The 25,584-nt window shown below is 41.8% G+C and overlaps 2 protein-coding genes across 6 annotated transcripts in view; both read left to right on the top strand.

Annotated features, from left to right (window-relative positions):
• Positions 1–1,301: 1,301 nt before the first annotated feature.
• Positions 1,302–13,632, top strand: LOC124151878. Its single transcript, XM_046524556.2, has 2 exons — positions 1,302–1,603; positions 11,609–13,632. The coding sequence occupies exon 2, from the start codon at positions 11,642–11,644 to the stop codon at positions 12,329–12,331; it is 690 nt and encodes a 229-aa protein (XP_046380512.1). The 5' UTR covers positions 1,302–1,603; positions 11,609–11,641; the 3' UTR covers positions 12,332–13,632.
• Positions 13,633–18,232: 4,600 nt separating this feature from the next.
• Positions 18,233–25,584, top strand: part of LOC124151876 (BICD family-like cargo adapter 2) — a 33,076-nt gene continuing 25,724 nt past the window's right edge. For 4 of the 5 annotated variants that reach the window (XM_046524555.2, XM_046524554.2, XM_046524553.2 and 1 more), the window contains exon 1: positions 18,233–18,357. The gene's annotated coding sequence lies outside the window, so the exon portion shown is untranslated. Of the gene's footprint in view, positions 18,394–25,584 lie in introns of all 5 variants that reach the window. The other variant, XM_046524552.2, reaches the window with a different exon arrangement.

Genomic DNA, 25,584 nt, shown 5'->3' with positions numbered 1-25,584 from the left:
TGGTGAAACCTACGAAAACAGATATGGTGCCGACAAACCACAAACATAATCGGGGGGAAGCTTGGATTTGAACCTGTGATCATAAGTGTCTGGCACACTCAAGGGAGGGAACTGCGAACCCAAGGGACGACAATAGCGGCGCCCTCGACGACTGAGCAGCAGGGGCCCCTTTGAGGTCGGAGGCAAGATGCTCATCAGTCTGAGATGCGGTATTGCAAACATGAAACTGGCTAAGACGTCATTAATCAATCATTTATTTTGATATGTAGAATGCCACATGTCTGTTTTGTGCAAGAAGTTGTGCTGTCCATATAATGCCTGCTTTGTGCTGTCTGACCGGGAGACAGAGAGAGGCCAGCGTTAACAGGCTGCCACGTGCAGGAACATTGTCGTAATTATGGATTAGTCTGGAAGATAAATCGATGAGTCCCGTTACGTCAGCTGTTTCATCACACTACTACGACAGCACCTACCGCAGAATAATTTCACCAGCGAGCGACTTTGTAGTATGATAACCACTTCATTCACAATGTCGGCATGACATAGAGGTATGTCTGCCACATGCAGCATCCCGCATGACGAGGGGGCGGTGGGGTAGCCTTGTGGTTAAAGTGTTCGATCGTCACGTCGAAGACTCGGGTTCGATTCCCCACATGGGTACAATGTGTGAACCCATTGCCTGGTGTCTTCCGCCGTGATATTGCTGGAATATTGCTAAAGGCGGCGTCAAACCATATTCGCTCTCGCATGACGAGCAGGGAGTGAAAGACTTCATGGCCCCTTGTCGGCGGTGGGGTAGCCCAGTGGTATAGGCGTTCGCCCGTCATGCTGAAGGTTCGGTTCGATTTCCAGAATGTGTGAAGCTCATCTCTTGCATCTCAAAAGTGATGTTGCTGGAAATTTCATAAAGTCACTCACTCACTCACTCACTCACTATATGAACAGTTTCTAACTTTCTATACCATTAAGAGAGGTGCAGTTCAAAGTTGGATTTCGAAATATGTTGCACTCGAAGACCAGGGTATTAGTGAGCCCTGCTTACTTTTGCCATGTTTTGACTGGGATAGTTTGAATATTTTCTCACTCACTCACTCACTCACTCACTGAAACGGTTCTATTGTGTGTAAACTGAACGTTACAAGGCAGTCATTAACTGTTAGATTGATGTACTAAAGTAAAGTTAACAGCCAACGTTGGGTTGAATGACGTGAACGTGCCTCGACTGTTGTCGAAAAAACAAAAACACAAGGGGGGTAACTCCTGCTTGTCTTGGGTCACGTTTCCAAGCTGTGGACAAGGAGGGTCTGCGAGCGTCACTGTTACAGCTGCTATTTGTCCCGTCATTAATCTGCCAAGAGCCTCTCCCCCACAGAGCTCTACCCTGACACCCGGGGACATGTGTTAACACACATGGTGTGAAAGATGAGTGACCTATAGAGATATAACCACCCAGTCTCGCGGTGAACAGACCCCGGCGAAGTAAGACTCATTTAGTCATACCTGACAGGTGTTTAAGACCAGTGGCAGGTGAGCAGCCCGAGGATATACAAGCAAGCTCCCCTGGCAGAACGCAAGACATTTTGTTGGAATCTGTTTCAGATAAGTAAGTATCATTCATACCTTTATAATGTATATTATCATTTGTCCGTATAAAAACAATATGCGTGTTGTACGTCCATGTGTGTTGATCAAGTGGTGTGTTCGATGTGTTTAAAAGACATGAATATCACGGTGTACGTCAATGTTTGTTGGGGTAACACTGACACTATTCGTAGTTGTGTCTCACAATCACACGTTAGTGTACTGATGTATTCCCCAGTGTAAAGCTCGTGAATACAACACTGTGTTTACAAATAAAGACAGACTCCGTTAATCCGTGCCGTTCAGAGGGAAATCGTTCAGATTAACTAATATCTGGATTAACGTAATCGTCCGCAATGCGGGATGTCCGGATAAATGTAATTGTCCGCAATGCGGTGTGTCCGGGTTAGCCGGGCGGAGTAACGAGGATCGTAGAAGGACAGAGTATGGCACGGAACTGCAGGTTTCAACTTAAAAGAAGCCAACGATACAATGATCGTTTACGGCTTGTTTGGTGTGCTGCCATGCGGAAAGAGAGATAGATCTGTTCGTAACCCCATCCAACGAAATAACGTTCGAGTGCCTTTCGCGTAATGTGTAGTGGGAGTGTGGGTAGTAAGAAGAGACGCTTGTCAGATCTGCTTAACAGCAACGTCAGTGACGACGACGTCATTCAGTGTGACGTAGATGAGGACAGTGACAGTGATGAGAACTGGACTATTACTATAGAAGAAGTGAGGTATGTGCTAACGACTGCTAAAGGTGTGTGTGTGTGTGTGTGGGGGGGGGGGGGGGGGGGGGGGGTATAGAAGATCTAACTCCTCCGCGTTATAAACTTTACTGTTTAGTGTTGAACTACAGACTGAGCAGTTGCGTAGAATCAGACTCCCTCCTCCATGACTACCAGAACGGTTTCAGGACAGACAGATCTACCATTGAACGTGTATATAATGTTACTACTATATATTATAAAAAAAAACACAGAAAAAGTATGAACAAATCTACGTTCGTGGCTTTGGTGGATTTTAAAAAAGCCTATGATTGTGTTAATAGAAATATTTTATGGCATAAACTGTTTTCCAATAACGTAAGGGGCAAAATGTACAATGGTGTTTTTTCCCTGTATAAAATGTACAGTGATCTGTACGTCTGAATGGTATACTTACACCCTGACGTCAAATGCGGCCTTAAACAAGGCTGTTTATTGTCTCCTTTGTTATTTACCATGTATATAAATAATGTGTTACATGCACTAGATAATTTATCAGTCGGTGTTAAGATTAATAACACAACGGTTGGTGTTTTAGCCTATGTTGATGATATTGTTAATTCAAATTCTGTATACAGTGATAAATCCCAAGTTATTAATTTTAGGCCACAATCTGTTATTAAATCAAATGTTTTATTTATGTGCCTGTCAATCAGTGGCTATATACACGCCCATGTCTTTGCCAGTCAATCAGTGGTGTGTGTGTGTGTGTGTGTGTGTGTGTGTGTGTGTGTGTGTGTGTGGTGTGCGTGTGCGTGTGCGTGTGTGTGCGTAGACGCATGTGTGTGTGTGTATGTGCGTATACGCATGTGTGTGTATGTGCGTATACGCGTGTGTATGTGCGTATACGCATGTGTGTGTGTGTGTGTGTGCGTAGACGCATGTGTGTGTGTGCGTATACGCATGTGTGTGTGTGTATGTGCGTAAACGCATGTGTGTGTATGTGTGTATGTGCGTATACGCGTGTGTATGTGTGTATGTGCGAATACGCATGTGTGTGTGTGTGTGTGTGCGTAGACGCATGTGTGTGTGCGTGCGTATACGCATGTGTGTGCGTGCGTATACGCATGTGTATGTGTGTATGTGCGCATACGCATGTGTGTGTGTGTGTATGTGCGTATACGCATGTGTGTGTGTGTATGTGCGTATACGCATGTGTGTGTATGTGCGTATACGCATGTGTGTGTGTGCGTATACGCATGTGTGTGCGTGCGTATACGCATGTGTGTGTATGTGCGTATACGCATGTGTGTATACGAATGTGTGTGTGTGTATGTGTGTATGTGCGTATACGCATGTGTGTGTGCGTAGACGCATATGTGTGTGTGCGTATACGCATGTGTGTGTGCGTATACGCATGTGTGTGCGTGCGTATACGCATGTGTATGTGTATGTGTCTATGTGCGTATACGCATGTGTGTGCGTGCGTATACGCATGTGTGTGTGTGTATGTGCGTATACGCATGTGTGTGTATGTGCGTATACGAATGTGTGTGTATGTGTGTATGTGCGTATACGCATGTGTGTGTGTGCGTAGACGCATATGTGTGTGTGCGTATACGCATGTGTGTGCGTGCGTATACGCATGTGTGTCTATGTATATGTGCGTATACGCATGTGTGTGTATGTGTGTATGTGCGTATACGCATGTGTGTGTGTATGTGTGTATACGCATGTGTGTGTGCGTAGACGCAGATGTGTGTGTGCGTATACGCATGTGTGTGTATGTGCGTATACGCATGTGTGTGTGTGCATAGACGCATGTGTGTGCGTGCGTAGACGCATGTGTGTGTGTGCGTATACGCATGTGTGTGCGTGCGTATACGCATGTGTGTGTGCGTGTGTGTGTGTGTGTACGCGCGCATGCATATTTACTTTGAAATGTAACAAAGGGACAAAAAATGGGAAATGAGAAGAAACCAACTTAACTATTAACATTTGTGTGTGGGGGATCACGCCAATGTACGTATATGTGTGTGAGCGTGAACGCTTGTAAGTATATGTGTGAGCGTGCACGCATGCACGTTTACAATCGCCTGCCTCATCAAACAGTACAGTTGGTTGCTACTGTTATTCACAGCTCTAATCGCCCTTGTAATGTGCTCAGGCTGGTGTAGTGACACGTGGGTTAGGCTGGGCTATTGGGATAAGTCCCCCCAGTCCAGATTACAGCACACAGCCCCATTGTCCGTTCCTGCTGTGCGTAGCTTGCCAAGATCGATATCTGGCCGGAACACTTCGCAGCTGTCAGCGCTTAGCCTATTAGAACCTACATGAAATATTAATATGGTCTGGATCCGATATTAACTACAGCAGATTAACTTTGACCGATGTAGTTCTTATCTTTTCTCAGGCTTGACGCGTACGGTGAATTGTCTTTACTTAACAGAGTATTGTACATATGGTTAGTGTGATTGTGCGTGTATCGTTAATGATTGATTTACAGATATAAGCGTGTATATAGGCTCTTAATGACAAATATAGATATAAGAGCATTTGTAGCAAGCCGCTGATTGACAGACATAGACATGGGTGTGTTTATAGCCACTGATTGACAGACGTAGATATGGGTGTGTATATAGCCACTGATTGACAGACATAGACATGGGTGTGTATATAGCCACTGATTGACAGACATAGACAGAGTATTGTACATATGGTTAGTGTGATTGTGCGTGTATCGTTAATGATTGATTTACAGATATAAGCGTGTATATAGGCTCTTAATGACAAATATAGATATAAGAGCATTTGTAGCAAGCCGCTGATTGACAGACATAGACATGGGTGTGTTTATAGCCACTGATTGACAGACGTAGATATGGGTGTGTATATAGCCACTGATTGACAGACATAGACATGGGTGTGTATATAGCCACTGATTGACAGACATAGACATGGGTGTGTATATAGCCACTGATTGACATGCATAGATATGGGTGTGTATATAGCCACTGATTGACAGACTTAGACATGGGTGTGTATATAGCCACTGATTGACAGACATAGACATTGGTGTGTATATAGCCACTGATTGACAGACTTAGACATGGGTGTGTATATAGCCACTGATTGACAGACATAGACATGGGTGTGTATATAGCCACTGATTGACAGACATAGACATGGGTGTGTATATAGCCACAGATTGACAGACATAGACATGGTTGTGTATATAGCCACTGATTGACAGACATAGACATGGGTGTGTACATAGCCACTGATTGACAGACATAGACCTGGGTGTGTATATAGCCACTGATTGACAGACATAGACATGGGTGTGTATATAGCCACTGATTGACAGACATAGACATGGGTGTGTATATAGCCACTGATTGACATGCATAGATATGGGTGTGTATATAGCCACTGATTGACAGACTTAGACATGGGTGTGTATATAGCCACTGATTGACAGACATAGACATTGGTGTGTATATAGCCACTGATTGACAGACTTAGACATGGGTGTGTATATAGCCACTGATTGACAGACATAGACATGGGTGTGTATATAGCCACTGATTGACAGACATAGACATGGGTGTGTATATAGCCACAGATTGACAGACATAGACATGGTTGTGTATATAGCCACTGATTGACAGACATAGACATGGGTGTGTACATAGCCACTGATTGACAGACATAGACCTGGGTGTGTATATAGTCAATGATTGACAGACATAAACATGGGTGTGTATATAGCCACTGATTGACAGACATAGACATGGGTGTGTATATAGCCACTGATTGACATGCATAGATATGGGTGTGTATATAGCCACTGATTGACAGACATAGACATGGGTGTGTATATAGCCACTGATTGACAGACATAGACGTGGGGGTGTATATAGCCACTGATTGACAGACATAGACGTGGGTGTGTATATAGCCACTGATTGACAGACATAGACATGGGTGTGTATATAGCCACTGATTGACAGACATAGACATGGGTGTGTATATAGCCACTGATTGACAGACATAGACGTGGGTGTGTATATAGCTTCTCACTGACAGGAATATGCTGATGCGTTATGGGGTGAGAGGCATAACGAACGCAAGCCTCGAGTTTAGCCGACTTTATACCTGCTTTAATGTTGCCTCAATAGACTATCGTATACGTAGAGACATATGAAGGCATCTGAAGCATTCCTTGTCTTCGCCAAGACCGCCGTGTTATATCTGCCACTGACATCCAGCGCCGTCAACAGCAGCGTCTGGCCAAGAATAGCATGCTGTCGATGTCGTCACCGGCGCCGAAAACGTCTTCTGCAGTGACCACACACTTATAAATATACCATCTCTCTATGGCAATGCGAAATATACCACCTCTATATAACAATACGAAATACTAGAATACCACCATTTTGGAAATATACAAAATATACCACCTCTTTACAATACAAAATATACCACTCTTTATAATAATACGAAATATACCACTTTTAATAACGATACGCAATATATCTTTAGAAATAAACAAAATATAGCACTTTTTAAAACAATATTATTATATGGTAAGTGATTCCGTGGCATCTGATTGGCTTTGTTTAGCGGTAACGAGAACTAAGATCTGATTTTAATGAGATTGCTGATTGGCTAACCAAACAATTGCTTTGGCGCCATGTTTCCATGCCCACTGACGTATTACTAACTCCTGATTGGCTGATACCTTACCTTCATCTCCCATACAGGTTGCAGTGTTGTACATTATTCTGTTGTATCTACTGAGTTATTTCCAAATGTATTAGATATGTCCGTTTCACCACGCACAGAGTCTGATCACTTACCTGCAGTATGCAGTTTCAAGGATATTGTTACTGCTGGAGTCTACAAGGAAAGAACTGCTTCTGTTAATTTATCCTATGTTCCTAAATATAAATAATCTTCAGAACAGTTTTCATCTTATGTTAAGTATCTCAGCGAAGATATTTGTTAAGTGATGTTTGAAGAATATATATTATTGGTAGATCAAAATGTAAATGCTGCAGTATGTAAGCTGAGAGATATCATACTCTACTGTGCAAAGTCAGCTGTTTCTATAGGAACTTCAGGTAGACAAAGCTATCAGCCTCCGTGGTTTGATAAGGAGTGCGAGTTTCTGAAGTCCGAGAAAATACAGACTTTTGAATACATTTAGAAGTTGTAAGTGTGATTCAAACTTAAAGCAGTACATATCAGCCAAATATGGTTTCAAGAAATGTTGCAACAAAAAGAAAGAAATCAATACCGCTGCTAAACACAGTGATTGTAAACAGTTTTGGAAGACAGTGAAGAAGACCATACAGCGACGTCCACTGAGAAGCTACATATCTCCAAGTGACTGGCTGACTTACTTTAGAGATCTTCTTTATCCCTAACAAGGAACTGATAATAATGAGTTTGGTCGTTTTGTGGAGGAGTTTCTGCACTCTCATACATGTGATAACTGTAATGATTCACCCTTTTCGGATGAGGTCCTGTCAGGTGAGATCACTGAAAGAGAGGTCACGGACGCTATAAATAATCTGAGTACGGGCAAGTCCGCAGGTGAAGATAGGATACTCCTGAATTCTTTAAACTACCATCGAATCTCTTTTCACCATACTTGAAGCTATTGTTCAATAAGACTTTAGACATGGGTGTGTTTCCAGAATCTTGGAATATAAGTATGAACGTACGGAATGCTTTACAACATCTCCGGTGTACGACAAGGTTGTGTTTTAAGTCCGTTATTGTTTATTTATCTCGTAAATGAACTTGATATAGAGCTGCAAAATAGTTGTCAACATGGGATATTTGTAACACAGGATATGATGGACATTATGCTCCTTCTCTTTGCTGATGATGTTACAGAGTTACTGTTCAAAATGGAGTCTTGAAGTAAATCTGAACGCCGACGCCGAATCTGAATGTTGTAGTTTTTAGAAAAGGTGGTATTGTTGCAAAACATGAAAAGTGGTTTCTTGGTTCGTCTGCCTTGAGTGTAGTCACTTACTTTAAATATTTAGGTCTTATGTTCTCCTCTAGATTGTCATGGTTTATGGCATGTAAGCAATTAGCTGCTCAGGCGTCTCAAGCCATTATACCTCTTTATAATTTATTCAGGAAAAATAGTCGCGTGTTTTTTTTTCACAGCATGTACCATTTTTGAAGGCAAAATTATGCCTATACTTTTGTATGGTTTTGAAATATGGGGTGCTAAGTATTACGCTACATTTGAAAAAGTTCACACTTCATATTTCAAATGTTTTCTAGGTGTTGGTAAGTTTGCCTCAAACAAGGCAATCCTTGGTGAAACAGGCCGTACTTGATGATAATGGAAACATAATTGGGTTTCAGATGTGAGAAATCCATTATTTATCAGAGGCTTTTCATATGTATGGATTTCCCAACATGTGGGAGATCCAAAGTTATTTTTATGTGCATTTAAGCAAAGACTAAAGGATATATTTTGTCAACAGTGGCACCAAAGTATTTCTGAATCACTTTATCTGATCAATTACAGCAAAGTAAAATCATTGTTACAAACTGAAAGATATTGAACTTCTTTAAATGATAAAAGTTTAATCAGAGCTTACTGTAAACTTAGAATTTCATTGCATAATTTTAATGTAAATATATGTCTCAAGTCCAAAGACGGTGATATTGTGAACTCTATTTGTACAAACTGTTTATCCGGAGAAGTAGATGATGAATACCATGTCCTACTTATATGTGAAACGTATTCCCATTTAAGGTACAAATTTCTCCCAATGTAGCAAGGTATTTTTAAAGACCGTCAGTTAATGATAAATCTGCTAAACTCTGAACATCCTGATATGATCCAGGCTGTTTCTGTTTTCTTAAAACATGTCTTTATAATGAGGAATGTGTAACTTGATTTAAAATCTAATCATGAACACCACGTGACAAATGTTAATATCCAGTCTGCTTTGTACTATGGGCCTTGATGCCTAAATTACTGAAAACTGTCCGTCTGTCTGTCTGTCTATCTGTCCGTCCGTCCGTCCGTCCGTCCGTCTGTCTGTCTGTCCGTCTGTCCGTCAGTCTGTCTGTCTGTCAGTCTGATTGGTTGACAATGGAGAAGGTGAGGGTTGTTTTGTATCATGGCGTTGATCGATGCCACTGGTTCGTATCATTGTCTGCGGGGCTTTCATGTTCATGACTAAATAAGCAGTCTGGGAAGCTGTTAATGTTGTTCTTATCTATTTATAAGAACTGACTTCAATGTTATTGTTTGTTTATGGAGTTATAAACGTAGACACTTTGCTTGTAAACAAGCTACTCGGATAAACACAACAGAGCTCCGCATAAGCTGCTTACTTGCGTAAATACGTATTGCCCAGTTAATGTTGAGCTGCTTATGTATGTATTAGTGAGTGAGTTGTGTGTGACCCCGCTTTTAACATTATTCCAGTTATATCACTGCGTGTCAGCTTAATGTATGAGGAATGGCCGAAGTGATGCAGGTCTTAGACGTGTACCACTTCGGTGAAACCCACGAGCACGGGTATGGTGCTGACAAACCAAGAAACATAATCGGGGCGAACTGGGATTCGAACCCACAAACACAGCGAGGTGCCGGCCCCCTGACGACTGGGCCATCTCTGCCCCCCGCATACAATTTAAAAACACGCACCAGTGTAACAACACACTGCGTAATTATCTAAGTATCCTTTTGAACTTGCCCACCAATATATCTGTACAGATCTCTATTTACTTACTGAATGCAGACATCACGCATGCATGAATCCCATTGCAGTGAAGATGCACAGACAGGGCTCTCCATCTCGCCTACAGTTAATCAGACATGAACATCGGTGTTTATGCGTCATGTTACCCACGTGGGTCAGCACACGAACAGATACATTTTAGAAGTCACACGAAACAGCATTTTTTGGTGTAAACAACTCAATATACTGGACCCACGGGGTGCTGATGTGGGTTTTAATCATAAAAGAGAGCTGAGATTTTTCCAAGTCGCATTTTAAATTATACATATGGACGGAATGTTGAAATTATCTCACTATCTACTTAATTATAAATTAACAGTACAGACATATGTGCTTTTAAAACAATCCACGTATTTCTGCGTAAAAAAGAATTTGATTGATTTATGGCCCTATTTAGCTATTGAATTCCCCGCCCCCAGGCCAAGTTAGCAAAATAAAAAGCAAATAACACCGCTCAATAGCGCTGAGTAGTACGTACTTCATAAAAAGCAATAGTGTTTTCCTAAAAACAACGCTTATATCAATGCTTATTCTGTTTGCGGAGTAGATGTCATCAAAGTGGAAGTCCTCACCCAAGGAATGGTAATACTACCGGATGTCCATTATGTAATTTCTAGTTGTTGGATGACATATTGTTCTCAGTAACCGTAATGTGGAAATAGGTAGTTGATTGGTTTTATATTCAAGTGGTTATTTCCGCTATTCAAAGTGTTCAGTGAGGCCGTCTTATCAACAGTCATTTCTGAGACATAAATGCAAAGTATAATTACCGTATTCGACGTAATAAGCGCCCCGCTCTAATAAACGCCCAAGGCAATATTTGCTAATATATTGGCTAGTGAACAATCCCAATTAGCACCCCTTCAGATTGATTAATGTACACAAGACTTCTTTATTCGCGTATAATATCTGTCGTACATAAACATTTCAGGCTGTCAGCATAAACTACGAAATTCATCTTTCAACTCAACTTTTTTTTCACCAAAATAATATTCTAATTTTGAGAGCGCCCTGGGCGCTTATTACGTCGAATGCGGTAATTAAGTCTACGCTAATTTGTTTGCATTTATAATTAACTCTAACGTTAATTTCAAGATTTACAGTACATACTATTCAAAAGAGAAGTTAAAGAACACCCGATTCCTTCATATGACTATGGTTAGCCATTAGAGGAAGCGATAGAGCAAGAAAGCGATAAAGCGAGAAAGCGATAGAGCGAGAAAGCGAGAGAGCGAGAAAGCGAGAAAGCGAGAGAGCGAGAAAGCGATGTCCCCTCTCGGCCACCATAATTTTAACCAAGGCGGATTGAATATGGTTTTACGCCTCTTTCAGCAATATTCCAGTAATATCAGGGCTGGGGACACCAAAACTTGGCTAGACACATTGTACTCATGTGGGGAATCAAACCCGGGTCTTCGACGTGATGAGGGAACGCTTTAACCACTAGGCTACCTCACCGCCCCTTTAACCGGAAGTCACCTCGGGCACATAATAATGCAAAGAAATGTAACATGTCCTTGTTGTTTTTCAGACGAGAGCAGGCCTGTAGGGACTACCGGGTGAGATGGGTGAAATGGTGAGACGTCTGGAGTATGAACGCCGAGCCAAAACTCTGGTGAAACACCAGTCTCGAGACAAACTGACGGGCCGAGAGTTCACGCAACCGGTCCGCGCTGCCAACGTCAGCGTCTCAAGGTCACTGGAGAGTACGGTGAAGAAGGTCGATGACGCAAAGAGAGTATTCAGGAACCGATACTCCAAGAGCCTGGGAAACATATATGAATTTCAAAGAAATCTTTCCTCCAGGTCACTGAAATTCACGGATGATAAATTCAACAGCGAAAATCGTCTGCTCCTACCGCCAATCACCTCTGGGGTCCAAGATGGCGGAGGTTTAATGACACCAGACATGCAAAAACCAAGGCTTCGTCGTCGACAGAGTGGAATGTCCATCGCTTCATTACTGGAGGAACAGACAGGGGGTGACATCAAGCCTGATGACACGTATGTGCCTTGTTTCCCTGATGGGACTCCCACCGACAGTGCCCGCAGAGGCAGCACGGCGGGTAGAAGGGCGAGCCTCACGGAAGGCAGGTCATTCCGGGTGCTGAAGGACAAATTCACCGCTCCACAAAACCCAGAGTCGAACCCCCGCACCAGGAAGATTCTTGACTGCAAGGCAGCGGAACACAGGCGGGGCAGTCTCCTTCATGAAAAGATTCAGAATCTATATCAAGGCGTGGAACAAAGCTAGCTTGACTTCAGCTGTGGCAGTTTGTCCGTACAATGCATTTACATGACAATTCCAAGTGCGGGAGTGAGATTGGTTCAACATCGCTTTGATTCCAGTTAAATCGCGCCCTTTCAGCTTAATGTGGGAAGAAAGCCCGAAGTGATGCAGGTCTTAGAGACTTAGACGTTTACCACTCTGGTGAAACCCACGAGCTCGGCATGGTGCTGACAAACCAGAATCATATTTAGGGCGATCCGGGAATCGAAGCCAGATCAAATGTTCTGCCACGTCTAAGGGACGCAACTCTGCAAGGCGAATTACGGCACCAGAGACACGTTGACCATGTCGCCGACAACTCAAAAAAGCCAGATTGATTGGCTGGGGCAAATGATGGGAAGGGTATCTATGATGTAGGGGGGTAACGCCATATTGGGAGCACAATAGCCCATGTAACTTGATATATAGGTAGCACAAACATCCTATAAATGTTCATGTTTTGAACGGTTACGATTGTGTTTACAGTCAGTTTATCGCCCCATTTAGCAATATTCCGGGGAAAACGGGGCTCCCACACTGCTATCATGGGTGTCGTCGTTAATCCATCGGTTTACCCAACGCCCTTGGTAATAGTGAAACGGATGTAAATCCATTTATTCACACTCACTACTGGGACGATTTTGCGACAATGAAAATATACACCTAAATTTAACTGTGGGCGTTGCGATAGTCTAAGCGCCAAGATCGCTTTGTGAAACGGGCACGCCCTAGACCACGTAGCCCTAGACCGCGTTAAAGCGTTCGCTCGTCACGCCGAAGTCCCGGGTTCGATTCCAGACATGGGGTACAATGTGTGAAGACCATTTCTGTTGTCCCCCGCCGTGATATTGCTGGAATATTGCTAAATAAAGCGGCGAAAAACCACATTCACTCACTCACTCACCTGGAGTTTGGAGCACTCAACTCAACACTTCCTACATCAGGGTACCCTCAGTCCCATTAAAATTAGATATTTTACTTTAATACGATCTGGTGAAGTTTTCAACGCAACATTTCAGATCCCTGACTCCCCATGTGGGTTGTCCCTTACGACTAGCGGTGAGTGAGTGATTGAGTATGTTTTACGACGCTTTCAGCAATATTCCAGCAATATCACGTCGAGGGACAGCAGAAATGGGCTGTGCCAATGTGGGGAAGCGAACCCGGGCCTGGGGCGTAATGAACGAACGCTTTAACCACTGGGCTACCCGACCGCCTCCTACAGACAGGAGGTGACCAATCGACGCGGACTAACTTCAGGGACGGGGGAGTCATGTCTGCCTCAACCATGCTAAATAAAATGGGGGGGGGGGGGGGGGGGGGGTGGGGGGGGGGGTGCACTACTTAGATCTATTTATTGTCTTTGGTGGTAATTTATACAGAAATAAAGTTTTTTTCGAAATAAAAAGGGGCACCCACCCTCTGTATCCGCCTATGCGTTGGTTTAGAATTCTACTTTGATGTCGTATTTCAGAATCTACACAATCCACAACATCTCTTTCTAAATGCGCCATTGTGTGCTTCCCTCAAACATTACAACTGTAATAGTGTCTTCAGACACCCATGCTTGCTGTAAAAGGCGATTATGCTTGTCGTAAGAGGCGACTTAGGGGATCGGGTGGTCAGACTCGCTGACTTGGTTGATACCGTATCCCAGTGAAGTAGATCCATGCTCATAATGTCAATCACTGGATTGTACGGTCTAGACTCGATTATTTACAGACCGCCATCATATAGAGGTAATATTGCTTATACAAACAAAGAAACGTATATGCGCAACCTACACCATAAGTCTCGTGCTGCACGCGTCTCTCCTCCGACTTGACCCTGGGTTGACCTGAATCTATAAATACTTTGAATTAAGTCTGATGACGCTGGACGCAACAGGCTATATAGAATGTTAGTGAAGTCACAGCTGTGTGTGTGTGTGTGTGTGTGTGTGTGTGGTCAATAGGCTGTCTCAGATAAACCTAGCATCACAGCTGAGACTCTACATCCGGTTGTCAAGGTAACCCTATCGCACGAAAATATTCTGATCCAAATCGATGGACGCTGACACACGACAGACTTAAACTGCATGGGATTTCAAGCACGGTGTTTAGAAATACCGGCAAGATGAAAGCACCTCGTGAACAGCCGCTGTGACCTTGTTCTCACACACATCTACGCAATAGTGCCACGATATGTTTAGGTGTGTTTGTTTGTTGTTTTACGCCACACTCAGCAATATTCCAGCTTTATGTCGGCGGTCTGTAATCGAGTCTGGACCAGACAATCGAGTGACATCGTAAGCATATGGATCTAATCAATGATCTAATCGATGATACGCATCAGCCAAGTAAACGAGCCCGACTACCTGATACCGTTAGTCACCTCTTACGACAAGCATAGTCGCCCCTTACGATAATCTTAGTCGACCCCTGAAGATCCGGGGTAGGATTTCAGAAACCCGTGCTTGCTGTAGGAGGCGACTAACGGGATCGGATGGTCAGGCTCGCTGACTTGGTTGATGCATGACTTCGTATCAAAAATGCGTGGATCGATGCTCATGATTTCAATGACTGGATTGTCTGGTCCACACTCGATTATTTACAGACCGCCGCCATAGAGCTGGAAGATTGCTGAGTGCGGCGTTAAACAACAAACAAACAAACAAACAAACAAGCATAGTCGCCTCTTACCACAAACATGGTTTGCTGAAGATCAGTAATATCCTGGGTGTTCACGGGTTTAAGGTCAGTGTGAGGCAACATTCACTGTGGCATACGCAGTAGTATATGACATTGTCTATATGACATAGTATATGGGTATATAACAGTATTTATAACATAACAGTACAGATTGCATATATGACAGTGTACACAGCCTATATGTTTCATATAACATGGTCAGAGCATATACGGTAAGGAAGTGTGGTGTTACGGCGCTTACAGCATCATTCCAGCAACATCACGACGGTGACACCAGCAAGGGGCTCCACCCATGTGGGGAATCGAACCTGGGTCGGCTGCGAGACGAGTAATCACTACCTGACTAACAACTGCCCCACCCTGCTGACAGTGACACGTATTTAAACACATTTATACACACTCTCTTCTGTGGGGGATCGTGTTCGGTTATGTAACATCTGTCATAACCTATGGCATACAATATATACTCACACGCAAAAGAAACGCAAGTGGTTTAAGAAAATAGGTAACAAACACGGAACCATAAATTGATACGAGTTTTAGCATGTAGTAAAGCCTGATGGTGTTATCAATATTTTTGGTTGCATTTTGGAAGCCCCGAGTAAAAACGCAACATAAAAAACGAATCGCCAAAACGCACCATTCCAATGAATATGTGAGTATCAGGCACCCATTTCCCGCGAAATCGAAAATGCACGAACTGTAGTGGGTATAAAACTGTGGCCGTTTCTTGGAACTACCACTCCTTAGTCAACAATGCCACGCCTAACTCAAATTCAGAGAAACCAGGCATTCGGACGTTTGGAAGCTGGAGAGTCTGTCCAAGATGTTGCCCGTCATTTCAACATTAACATAACCACAATTTACTGTCTCCTGCATCGATACAATGCTACACAGACCACAGATGACCTTCCTCGGAGCGGTCGTCCTAGGGTCACCACACCTCGACAAGATCGGCAGATTACCCGTCAACACCAGCGACATCCGTTCCTAACTGCAAGTGAAAGTGCTCGACAGACCATAGGAACACATAATCGACACATTAGCCGGGACACTGTGATCCGACGTCTCCGTTCAAACAACCTCAGATGTCGCCCACAATCACGTCGTCCTGTTCTCAACCACGGCATCGACAAGCACGACTTCAGTGGGCACAGGGTCATCGCAATAGGCGTCATCGTGAGTGGAGGCGTGTCTTCTTCTCTGATGAAAGTCGCTTTTGTGTCTCCCATGCAGACGGAAGAGTCAGAATTTGGCGGCGTCGAGGTGATCGTTTCGGTGACAGAAACGTTGTGGAAAGGGATCCATGAGGTGGACCTAGCGTCAGGATATGGGCAGGGATTGGACTTAATGCGAGACTTGGACCCATGTGCTTTCTGAATGTTGGTCAAGGTCGGGGACACGGCGTCACTGCTCAGCGGTATATCGACCAAGTGATCAGACCCCACGTTGTTCCATATTTTGCACAACATCAACAACACATTATCCAGCAGGACAACGTTAATCCCCATGTTGCCAGAGCTACCATGGCCTTTCTGCAACAACACAACATCCGTGTTCTACCGTGGCCAGCCCTGAGCCCTGATCTGAACCCCATCGAACACTTGTGGTATGAGGTTCAAAGGCGTATGCACAATGTGCGCCCAGTCCCTACAACTGCCGATGAACTACACACAGCTGCTCTGGATGTGTGCAGGAGGATCCCTAGGGCCTTCACAAATCGTCTGATCCACTCAATGTACAGGAGATGTGTGGCAGTGATCAATGCTAATGGTGGTCACACCAGGTATTGATTGACATTTTGGGTATTGACCCGAAACTGTGTCAGCCCTTAACATCTGAAAAAAAACCAATTATGTCCTCTGCCTTTTAATCCATTAAACTGTCTTTAGTCATTTTTTTTGTCAATCTTGCCCTATTAGTATTTCTTGTCTTTACTGTTGAAAATAAATAACATGTATACTATCTATCTATCTATCTGACTTAGTATATAGTAAATTGTGTTATTGACATGCTCTTGAGACCCGTGACGATCCGGGATAGAATAGGTCTTCAGCAACCCATGCTTGCCGTAAAAGGCGTCTATGCTTGTTGAAAGAGGCGACTAACGGGATAGGGCGGTCAGGCATGGTGACTTGGTTGATGCATGTCATCGTTTCCCAATTGCGTGGATCGATGCTCATGATATCAATGACTGGATTGTCTGGTTCAGACTCGATTATTTACAGACCGCCGTCATATAGCTGAAAGATTGCTGAGTGCGGCGTTAAACAATAAACAAACAAACAAACAAAAACATGCGCTTGAAGGTCATACCAAGTAGCCGGAAGATAATGTGTATGTATGGTGGAATAACACTGGCAGTACTGTAAACGTAGCACAAATGTACCTCCTCCAATAGACTGATGAAAATAGAATATATCTGTTATTACATGTAATTTGGGAGTTGGTTGGGTATCGACAGCTACGGGAATATAGTTGTGACACGTGACTGCTTCCATCTTGGAACGAGCACGTCCCAGCAGCTGGCGGACGTTATCGTGTACAGGCAGCGACAGGTGCTCGGTGATAGGTCACTGTCGACAGGCTCTGGTCTCGGACCTGCCCTGGTGTTAGTCGACGTGCTGGTAGTATTGACCCGAGGAGATCTGGTGGTCTTAGGGACCCGTGCTTTGTGAGAGGCGACTCACGGGATCGGGTTGTCATGCTCATGATATCAATCACTGGATTGTCTACCCTAGACTCTGTACAAACCGCCGTCATATAGATGGAATATTGCAGAGTGCGGCGTTAAACAACAAACAAACAACTAGGTTAGTAGTATTACATCACCAGAGTCGTACATGGCAGGACGACTTGTAAATAATATAAAACTGTAAACGCCTAAGGGCTGCATCCATCTGGGCTCCCCCTCCAAATCTGCCTCTGGGGTGAAATAGGGGTCATAAAGCGGAAGGATATATATTTTTACACGTCTACATATTAGTTTTCTTAAACGTGTGCGCGTTTAGCAAGATGTATGGTGCAGGTTCATTGATTAATATATCCTAAACACGACAACAATAGCATCAAATAGCACATGTCGCTAATATGATGGAAAGTTGGAATGATAAACACTAAACATGCGTTTTCGCACGTTTCAATTCTGAAAAACAGACGAGAGCGCTACCGCTATTCAGTCAAGACGAGTTACTTGCCCTTCCGTACCCTTACGTCATTTCCGGTTCACTTGCTGGCACTGGGAGAGATGCACTGCACATTAATACAGCCTCATTTGTGAATCAACAACGCCAAAATGCCATCAACATGCGCGTTGGTCAGGTAATCCATATGAAAATATGAAAGATAAGCAAATTGGTGAGTTCTGACATTTTAAAATGGCTTGGTGTGCTTTGGCTTCATGTGCTCTCGTTCTCACCTCGTCTCGACTTCGATTTTTCGAAAACAACGCGCCATGCACCCGAGATGTCAGTGTCACCAGTTTGGTAGTTTGTTGATTGAGTTTGCTTCAGATGGTCGGAATACGATGTCTCCATGCAGCTTTATATGTGATGTTTTGAGATTTCAGCATATATTATCATTATGAGGCTACACTCATGACTCATTCTCGCATATCATTAGCCTGTGACCATTGCTAGTGCCAGTGCTGTACTTAACAGCAGAACTTCTGCCGCCAACTGTGCCTAAATATAGTCAAATTAAATGTCTCTTCTGAATGGATGGAGTCTTTGTGTGAATTTAATTATGTTTCAATAAATAGAAAACGTCTAGATTGTTGGTTTCCTGGTTTTGAGTCTAGAATGGATCCAGTTCTGCGGAGCCTGTTGGCATATTTATAGCACTGAATAGAAATATTGGTTTAATTGTCGACTTTACAAACTGCATGATTTATGAACTCGATTCAAGTTTTTAAGACTTATGATTTTGTTTTAAGTAGTATTGAAGAAATTCCTTCTAATCTGGTAAACATAAAATGATACATTAACATGTTGAATAAGGAAAAGTTAGTTATTAATGCATCGTTTGCAAATGGGTATTAGGAGAAAGTCTGCTGATCAATATAGGATATTCCTTAAATATATGAATACAGACATTTTTCTAATGGCCATGTAAGTGATGTTCATTAGTTGTCAAATTTAATATTAATAGAAACTTTTTCACTTCCAGGTCCAAATTTTCTTTTTCTTTTTTTTTTTTGTAATCACTAGTAATTGGTCTTCCTTTTTAAGCCTAATTATTGACATGCCAATTTAACTTCCTGTTCCAAAATATATAGTGTCATTTGTCACATAACATGGCTAATGTTAGAATAGGTAGTTTGTTTTCTGATCTTTCGAAATATGTTTTTACTATGTTTACACTATCACTTTGGGATCTCCTCCAAAATCAAGCTGGTACACCAAGGTGTGACTGAAATACTGTACACAGTTGGTAAATATCACAATGATCACTTCAAGATGCCTTGCTGTGTTTTGCGTAATCATTGCAATAACTTTGGCCGGGGGCACGGGTAACCCGGTCGTCTAAGGCGCCGAGATTCGCTGTGCAGAATTGCGCCCTTGGGCACGCCAGAAACCTATGATTGTGGGTTCGAATCCTGGTTCGCTCCGATTATGTTTCTAGGTTTGTCAGCACCATACCCATGCTTGTCGGTTTCACCAAAGTGGTAAACGTCTGAGACGTGCGTCACTTCAGGCTTTCCTCCCACATTAAGCTAACATGCCGTGATATAACTGGAATACTGTTAAAAGTGGTGTTAAACCCAAGTCACTTACTCATTGTTATGGCCAATCATGACATAGTACAGCTATCCATGTATCTTGTTTCCATGTTTTATTATTATGTTATTTATATTAAAGATGCTCATCTCACTGTACAGTGTGTACACATTTTAGACTATCGCATGTATGGGGGATACACAAATGTACCATTCTTACTTTGGGGAGATTTTGAATGTACCAGTTACATCTTTGTAATTGTTTTTTCATTGTGTATCTTTTAAGCAGTGTTGCATCAAAGGGCAAGTAAACTGAACATAGCAGCTTTGCATACTTAATACTTTAGTGCATGCTAAGTCACAACTGCTTGACCAAATTTGAAAGACGCAAATAGTGTCAGACGATGAAACATGATATGCTAAGTCCTCAGCCAAATTAAAAAAAAACACCACTGGGGTTAAGACATGTTCCAACTGTTTGTCGCACTGTGCAATTTCGACATTTGGCTCAGATTTGTTAATTGCACTGCATGGCTTTTCTGTCTGTTCATCCATTTTATAACCATGTTCACAGCTTATGCCAAAAAATAGTAACGACATAGAGAATGCCTTCAGTTGTCTACTCAATGGATTAATCCCAGACTAGCGTTCATTATGTGGAATAAGGCCCAGGACACCAAGTGGTTCAGTGTACCCAAACAGGATGTTAGTTAAAAAAATCTGGTGACAGACATTAGTTCTTATTTTAATTACCATATTCAACGTAATAAGCGCTCCGCTCCAATAAGCGCCCATGGTGATAATTGCTAATATATTGGCTAGTGAACAATCCCAATTAATTATGGGCAATTAAATTCTGGAAAATATATCTATCAGGTATGATACGCACATACTTTTCTTTTGTATCATTTCAGGCTGCAAACATAAACTACGAAATTTACAATCTTTCAACTCACCACTTTTTTTCTCACCAAAATTCTATACTGATAAGAGCCCCCTATTTCTAATTTTGAGAAGGTGCTTATTACATTGAATACGGTAATCACAAAGTCAAGATCAAAGGTTGTTTCATACACTCAACAATGTATGCAATGCTGTTATTTATGTAGGATTACCAGAAATAGCCACACCTTTAGATTTTCTCTTGACTTGCTGGTCATTTCCTGGTGTAGCCAAGTAGCTGCTAAGTATCACCACTTATGTGTTTTAGTAGAAAGATGTGATATCATATATCAGCCAACGAAAACATTGTCACCCATCGTTGCGTCGGTAGCTTTAGCATGTTTAGGCCATGCCTGCCAAATAGGTTTGTTTGGAATCCTTTACAGAGCGTGTGATTTCAACAGTTACCTGGACATGAAAACAATTTCAACGTATGTTATGATTTTTTTCCTTTTGAAATTGACTTCATGTGTCTAGAAAAAAAGATATTCACAACAAAATTGCAGTCAATATTTTCACTTTACTTGCCCTTAAAGCATTGTTTAGAAACAAATATATGTTATTATTATCCTGATTGATTGTGTGCAATGTGCATGTATAACATACATACTGTATTGAGGGCGTATTCGACGTAATAATCCCCCAGAGCGCTCTCAAAATAAGAAATGGGGGCTCTTATTAGAATATTATTTTGGTAAAAAAAAAACAGAGTTGAAAGAGAAATTTCGTGGTTTATGCTGACAGCCTGAAATGTTTATGTACGAATAAATAAGTGTTGTGAACATTGATCAATCGGAAGGGGTGCTAATTGGGATTGTTCACAAGCCAATATATTAGCAAATACCGCCGTGGGCGCTTATTAGAGCGGGGTGCTTATTACGTCGAATACGGTATGTGTCACATCAACCTTTTGACACGATGCTCCCTAACCAGCCCTGCTCACTGTCGTGTTCCAGTTAACATGTTACTAGTTTCAATACAGTAAATTCAAGAAGATTCCACAGCATGATAGAATTACTTGTTAGCACATGCATCAATAGAAACTCATTTTGTGCTAGTCTGAATATACATGGCAGTGTAATAGTCTGTGTGAAAAACTTGTTTACCAGCCCGAAAGAACCGTGAAGATCTGGGTTAGAATAGGTCTTCAGCAACCCATGCTTACAGTCAAAGGCGACTATGCTTGTTGTAAGAGGCGACTAACAGAATTGGGTGGTCAGACTCACTGACTTGGTTGATGCATGTCATCGATCCCAATTGTGTGGATTGACGCTCATGATATCGGGGTCAGGCTCGCTGACTTGGTTGATGCATGTCAACGTTTTCCAAGTGTGTGGATCAATGCCCATGATGTTATATCCTAGATTGTCTGGTCCAGACTCGATTGTTTACAGACTGCCGTCATATAGCTGGAATATTGCTGAGTGCAATGTTAAACAACAAACAAACTAGCCCAAACATTGCTCTTAACATCAGTTTCATTAGATTTTAGTGTCATTATATTATTAATTGAGCTTACTAGACTGAACGACCCGTGAAGATCCGGTGTAGAATAGTTCCAGCAACCCATGCTAGCTGTAAACAGCAACTGTGCCTGTCGTAAGAGGTGACTAATGGAATTGGGTGGTCAGACTCTCTGACTTGGTTGATGCATGTCATCAATACCACTTGTGTGGATTGATGCTCTTGATATTAATCCCTGGATTGTCTGGTCCAGACTTGATTATTTACAGACTGTCATCATATAGCTAAAATATTGCTGAGTGCAGCGTTAAACAACATAAATCAAACCATACTAGACTGAACAGGGGGCCACAAGTGGCCCAGTCTTTTTCCTGAAGCGCTGCTAGCTGCTGAACCGAGTTGCATCCTTTGCCAGATACTTGTGATTAGGGCTGCAACGATACAGGAAGGTCACGATAAGATACCCATCTCAATATTCTGGTCACGATACGATACGTATCTCGATACACAATGATAAAAAAAAAACAAGACTTAAAGCATGTAAAGATTGAACCTTTTGGAACAGTCAAAATTATTTTATAATGACAAGACTACTGAAGTTTTTCAACTTTCCTTCAAAACAATTCAAAGTTCAAACACCAGAAAATAATTAATGTACTCCACCAGTGATACAACTTCAAAGAATTTTGATGCAATGGTCGAAAAAATTGTATCTGAAATTATTGTTTTATCAGGAATAATTTATTCCAATATCGTGTTACCTTAGTTGCAGCTTTCACTATATAATTATATATATAATTATAAGAACCACAAGTGTAGCATTTTGGTACTGGTGATTGCTGTTACAGGATATTTTTACGTATGGAACAATTTGACCAGTCACCCTAGGGACTTCCCGTCCTACATGTATTTCGATTGCGATAACGTTTTGTTGACATAAATTAGCCAAATTGCCACAAATATGACTTTTAACGAGTCAAAGTATGGCATTTTTAATATATGTATCCATTCTCTAGGAACTAAAGTTTGTTTCAATGCCTCAAAAGCGGTAATCTGACCGTGGTTGCTGTATCTCTTCACACACGATTTCACATTACTTAATGAAAACAATATTAATGAAATTTTGAATAAAATTAATAAAATATATTACAAACACAAGTCCAGATATACAATGAACACGTTTTAATAACAAGATAGTATAATAATGGTATTGAATTGCGTACTTTAGTTCGGATTTGCTGACTGGTATTTTCGGTGTTATGTGCTTGCGGTGATCAGCTGATAATGTTTTATGAGATGGGGAAAAACATCTGTCGGTGTAAAACCTGAGCTTATTAAAAATGTAAGTACGTTTTTGGGAACCATGCGTTACGGTGCGCTATAACCAAGTTAGCAGTTTATTGAAAGGCACAATAGCGAGGAAACGCTGTACTTGAGATTTGCGTTCCGTATCGTGGCGTATCGATAAATGGGCCCACGTTTATCGTATACCATATCATGGGTCAAGTATCGCGATGCATCGGAATATCGGTGTATCGTTTCACCCTTACTTGTGATTGTCAGTGTGATTCTGGGTTTGCAGGGGTTGAAAAATACCATTGCCTGACGCCGGTGCCAAGTACGGTTTAGATGTCGGGCGAGTTTCTAGCATGCCTGTGGACAAGTAGAGCATACAAAATGAACTGGGTCAAGTTTCATGAGCATGTAATCATGTGATCATGTTACGATTATTCATTGGCTAATATTTTGCTAATGTAACAGAATGGCAATCTAATTTGCATACACTTACACCAGTCAACCAATGGGATTAATACACTTTGATGTCAGGCAGGTCAGCAACAATGAGAACCAGGTTTGTCTCATTGGTAGATCGTAGTAACACTTCTTGGAAATTGAATGATGGACAGTTGACTACATTTCTTGGAATTTGTAATGCGAGGTAGGTCTAGTACTGACTTTAGAAGCTTCGCTTGGTCTAGCTTTGACGAAATATTATATATGAACACACAAGTCACGGTAGAGGCTCACACACTCTCGATCGCGAAAACTTTGTTGACACATAAGTCAGACTCTAAGAAATATGACTTTTAACGAGTCGTAGGGAGTATACAAAACAGTATACATGCTCTGCCTACCTAACACTATCTATGTTGTACATTTCAGAGTTTAAAATAAGATTAGAATAGAAGTTGTTAATGTAAAATGTATTTCCTGCTCTCCAAGGCATTGTTTTATATGCAGAGATTAAGATTACCATGGGTATTTTCTCGTAAACTAAGCCGGAAATAGCAATCAGCTGTGCACACGTTTCCTCCCATTCTAGCGGGGATTCAGTTTAAAAGTATCCAATGATACAACTTCAAAGAATTTTGATGCAATGGTCGGAAGAAATTGTATCTGAAATTATTTTTTTATCATGAATAATAAATTCCAATATCATGTTATTTTAGTTGCAGCTTCCACTAAATATACTTAAAATTATAAGAATTATAAGCGTAGCACTTTGGTACAGGTGGTATGCAGGATATTTTGTTTACGTATGGAACAATTTGACCAGTCACCGTAGGGACTTCCCATGCAACATGTATTTCGATTGTGAAAAACGTTATGTTGACATTTAATAGTCAAACTGCCTCAAATGTGACTTTTAGCGAGTCATGGTAAGGCATTTATGATATATCATATTGGATAAAACAAAACAAACTTTAATTGCAGTGCACTTGGCCTCTCATGTTTTATGTTTGATGTATATTTTAGGGTGAATTGTCACTGCATATTATGTTGATTGGCCTTGATTGAGTATTGCCAATTGTCAGTGACTCTTACTGACACTGAATGGGATTTCTCAGTTGACTCTTCCAATCAGTAATTAGTGGTATTTTGGGAGCATCAAGTATCAGTTCACTCTACCCATCACTAGTGGTATTTGGCTTGTCAGAAATCAAATATCAGTTGACTACCCATCACTAGTGGTATTTGGCTTGTCAGAAATCAAATATCAGTTGACTACCCATCACTCGTGGTATTTGGCTTGTCAGAAATCAAATATTAGTTCACTCTACCCATCACTAGTGGTATTTAGCTTGTCAGAAATCAAATATCAGTTGACTACCCATCACTAGTGGTATTTAGCTTGTCAGAAATCAAATATCAGTTGACTCTACCCGTCACTAGTGGTATTTAGCTTGTCAGGATCAAATATCAGTTCACTCTTCCCATCACTAGTGGTATTTGGCTTGTCAGAAATCAAATATCAGTTCACTCTACCCATCACTAGTGGTATTTGGCTTGTCACAAATCAAATATCAGTTCACTCTACCCATCACTAGTGGTATTTGGCTTGTCAGAAATCAAATATCAGTTGACTACCCATCACTAGTGGTATTTGGCTTGTCGGGATCAAATATCAGTTCACTCTACCCATC

This window comes from Haliotis rufescens, unplaced genomic scaffold, assembly GCF_023055435.1.
Source record: "Haliotis rufescens isolate VD_foot unplaced genomic scaffold, xgHalRufe1.0.p SCAF_15, whole genome shotgun sequence".
Lineage (NCBI taxonomy): Eukaryota > Metazoa > Mollusca > Gastropoda > Lepetellida > Haliotidae > Haliotis > Haliotis rufescens.
Note: the sequence above shows the minus strand (reverse complement) of the source record. Positions and strands in the feature narration are given on the sequence as shown.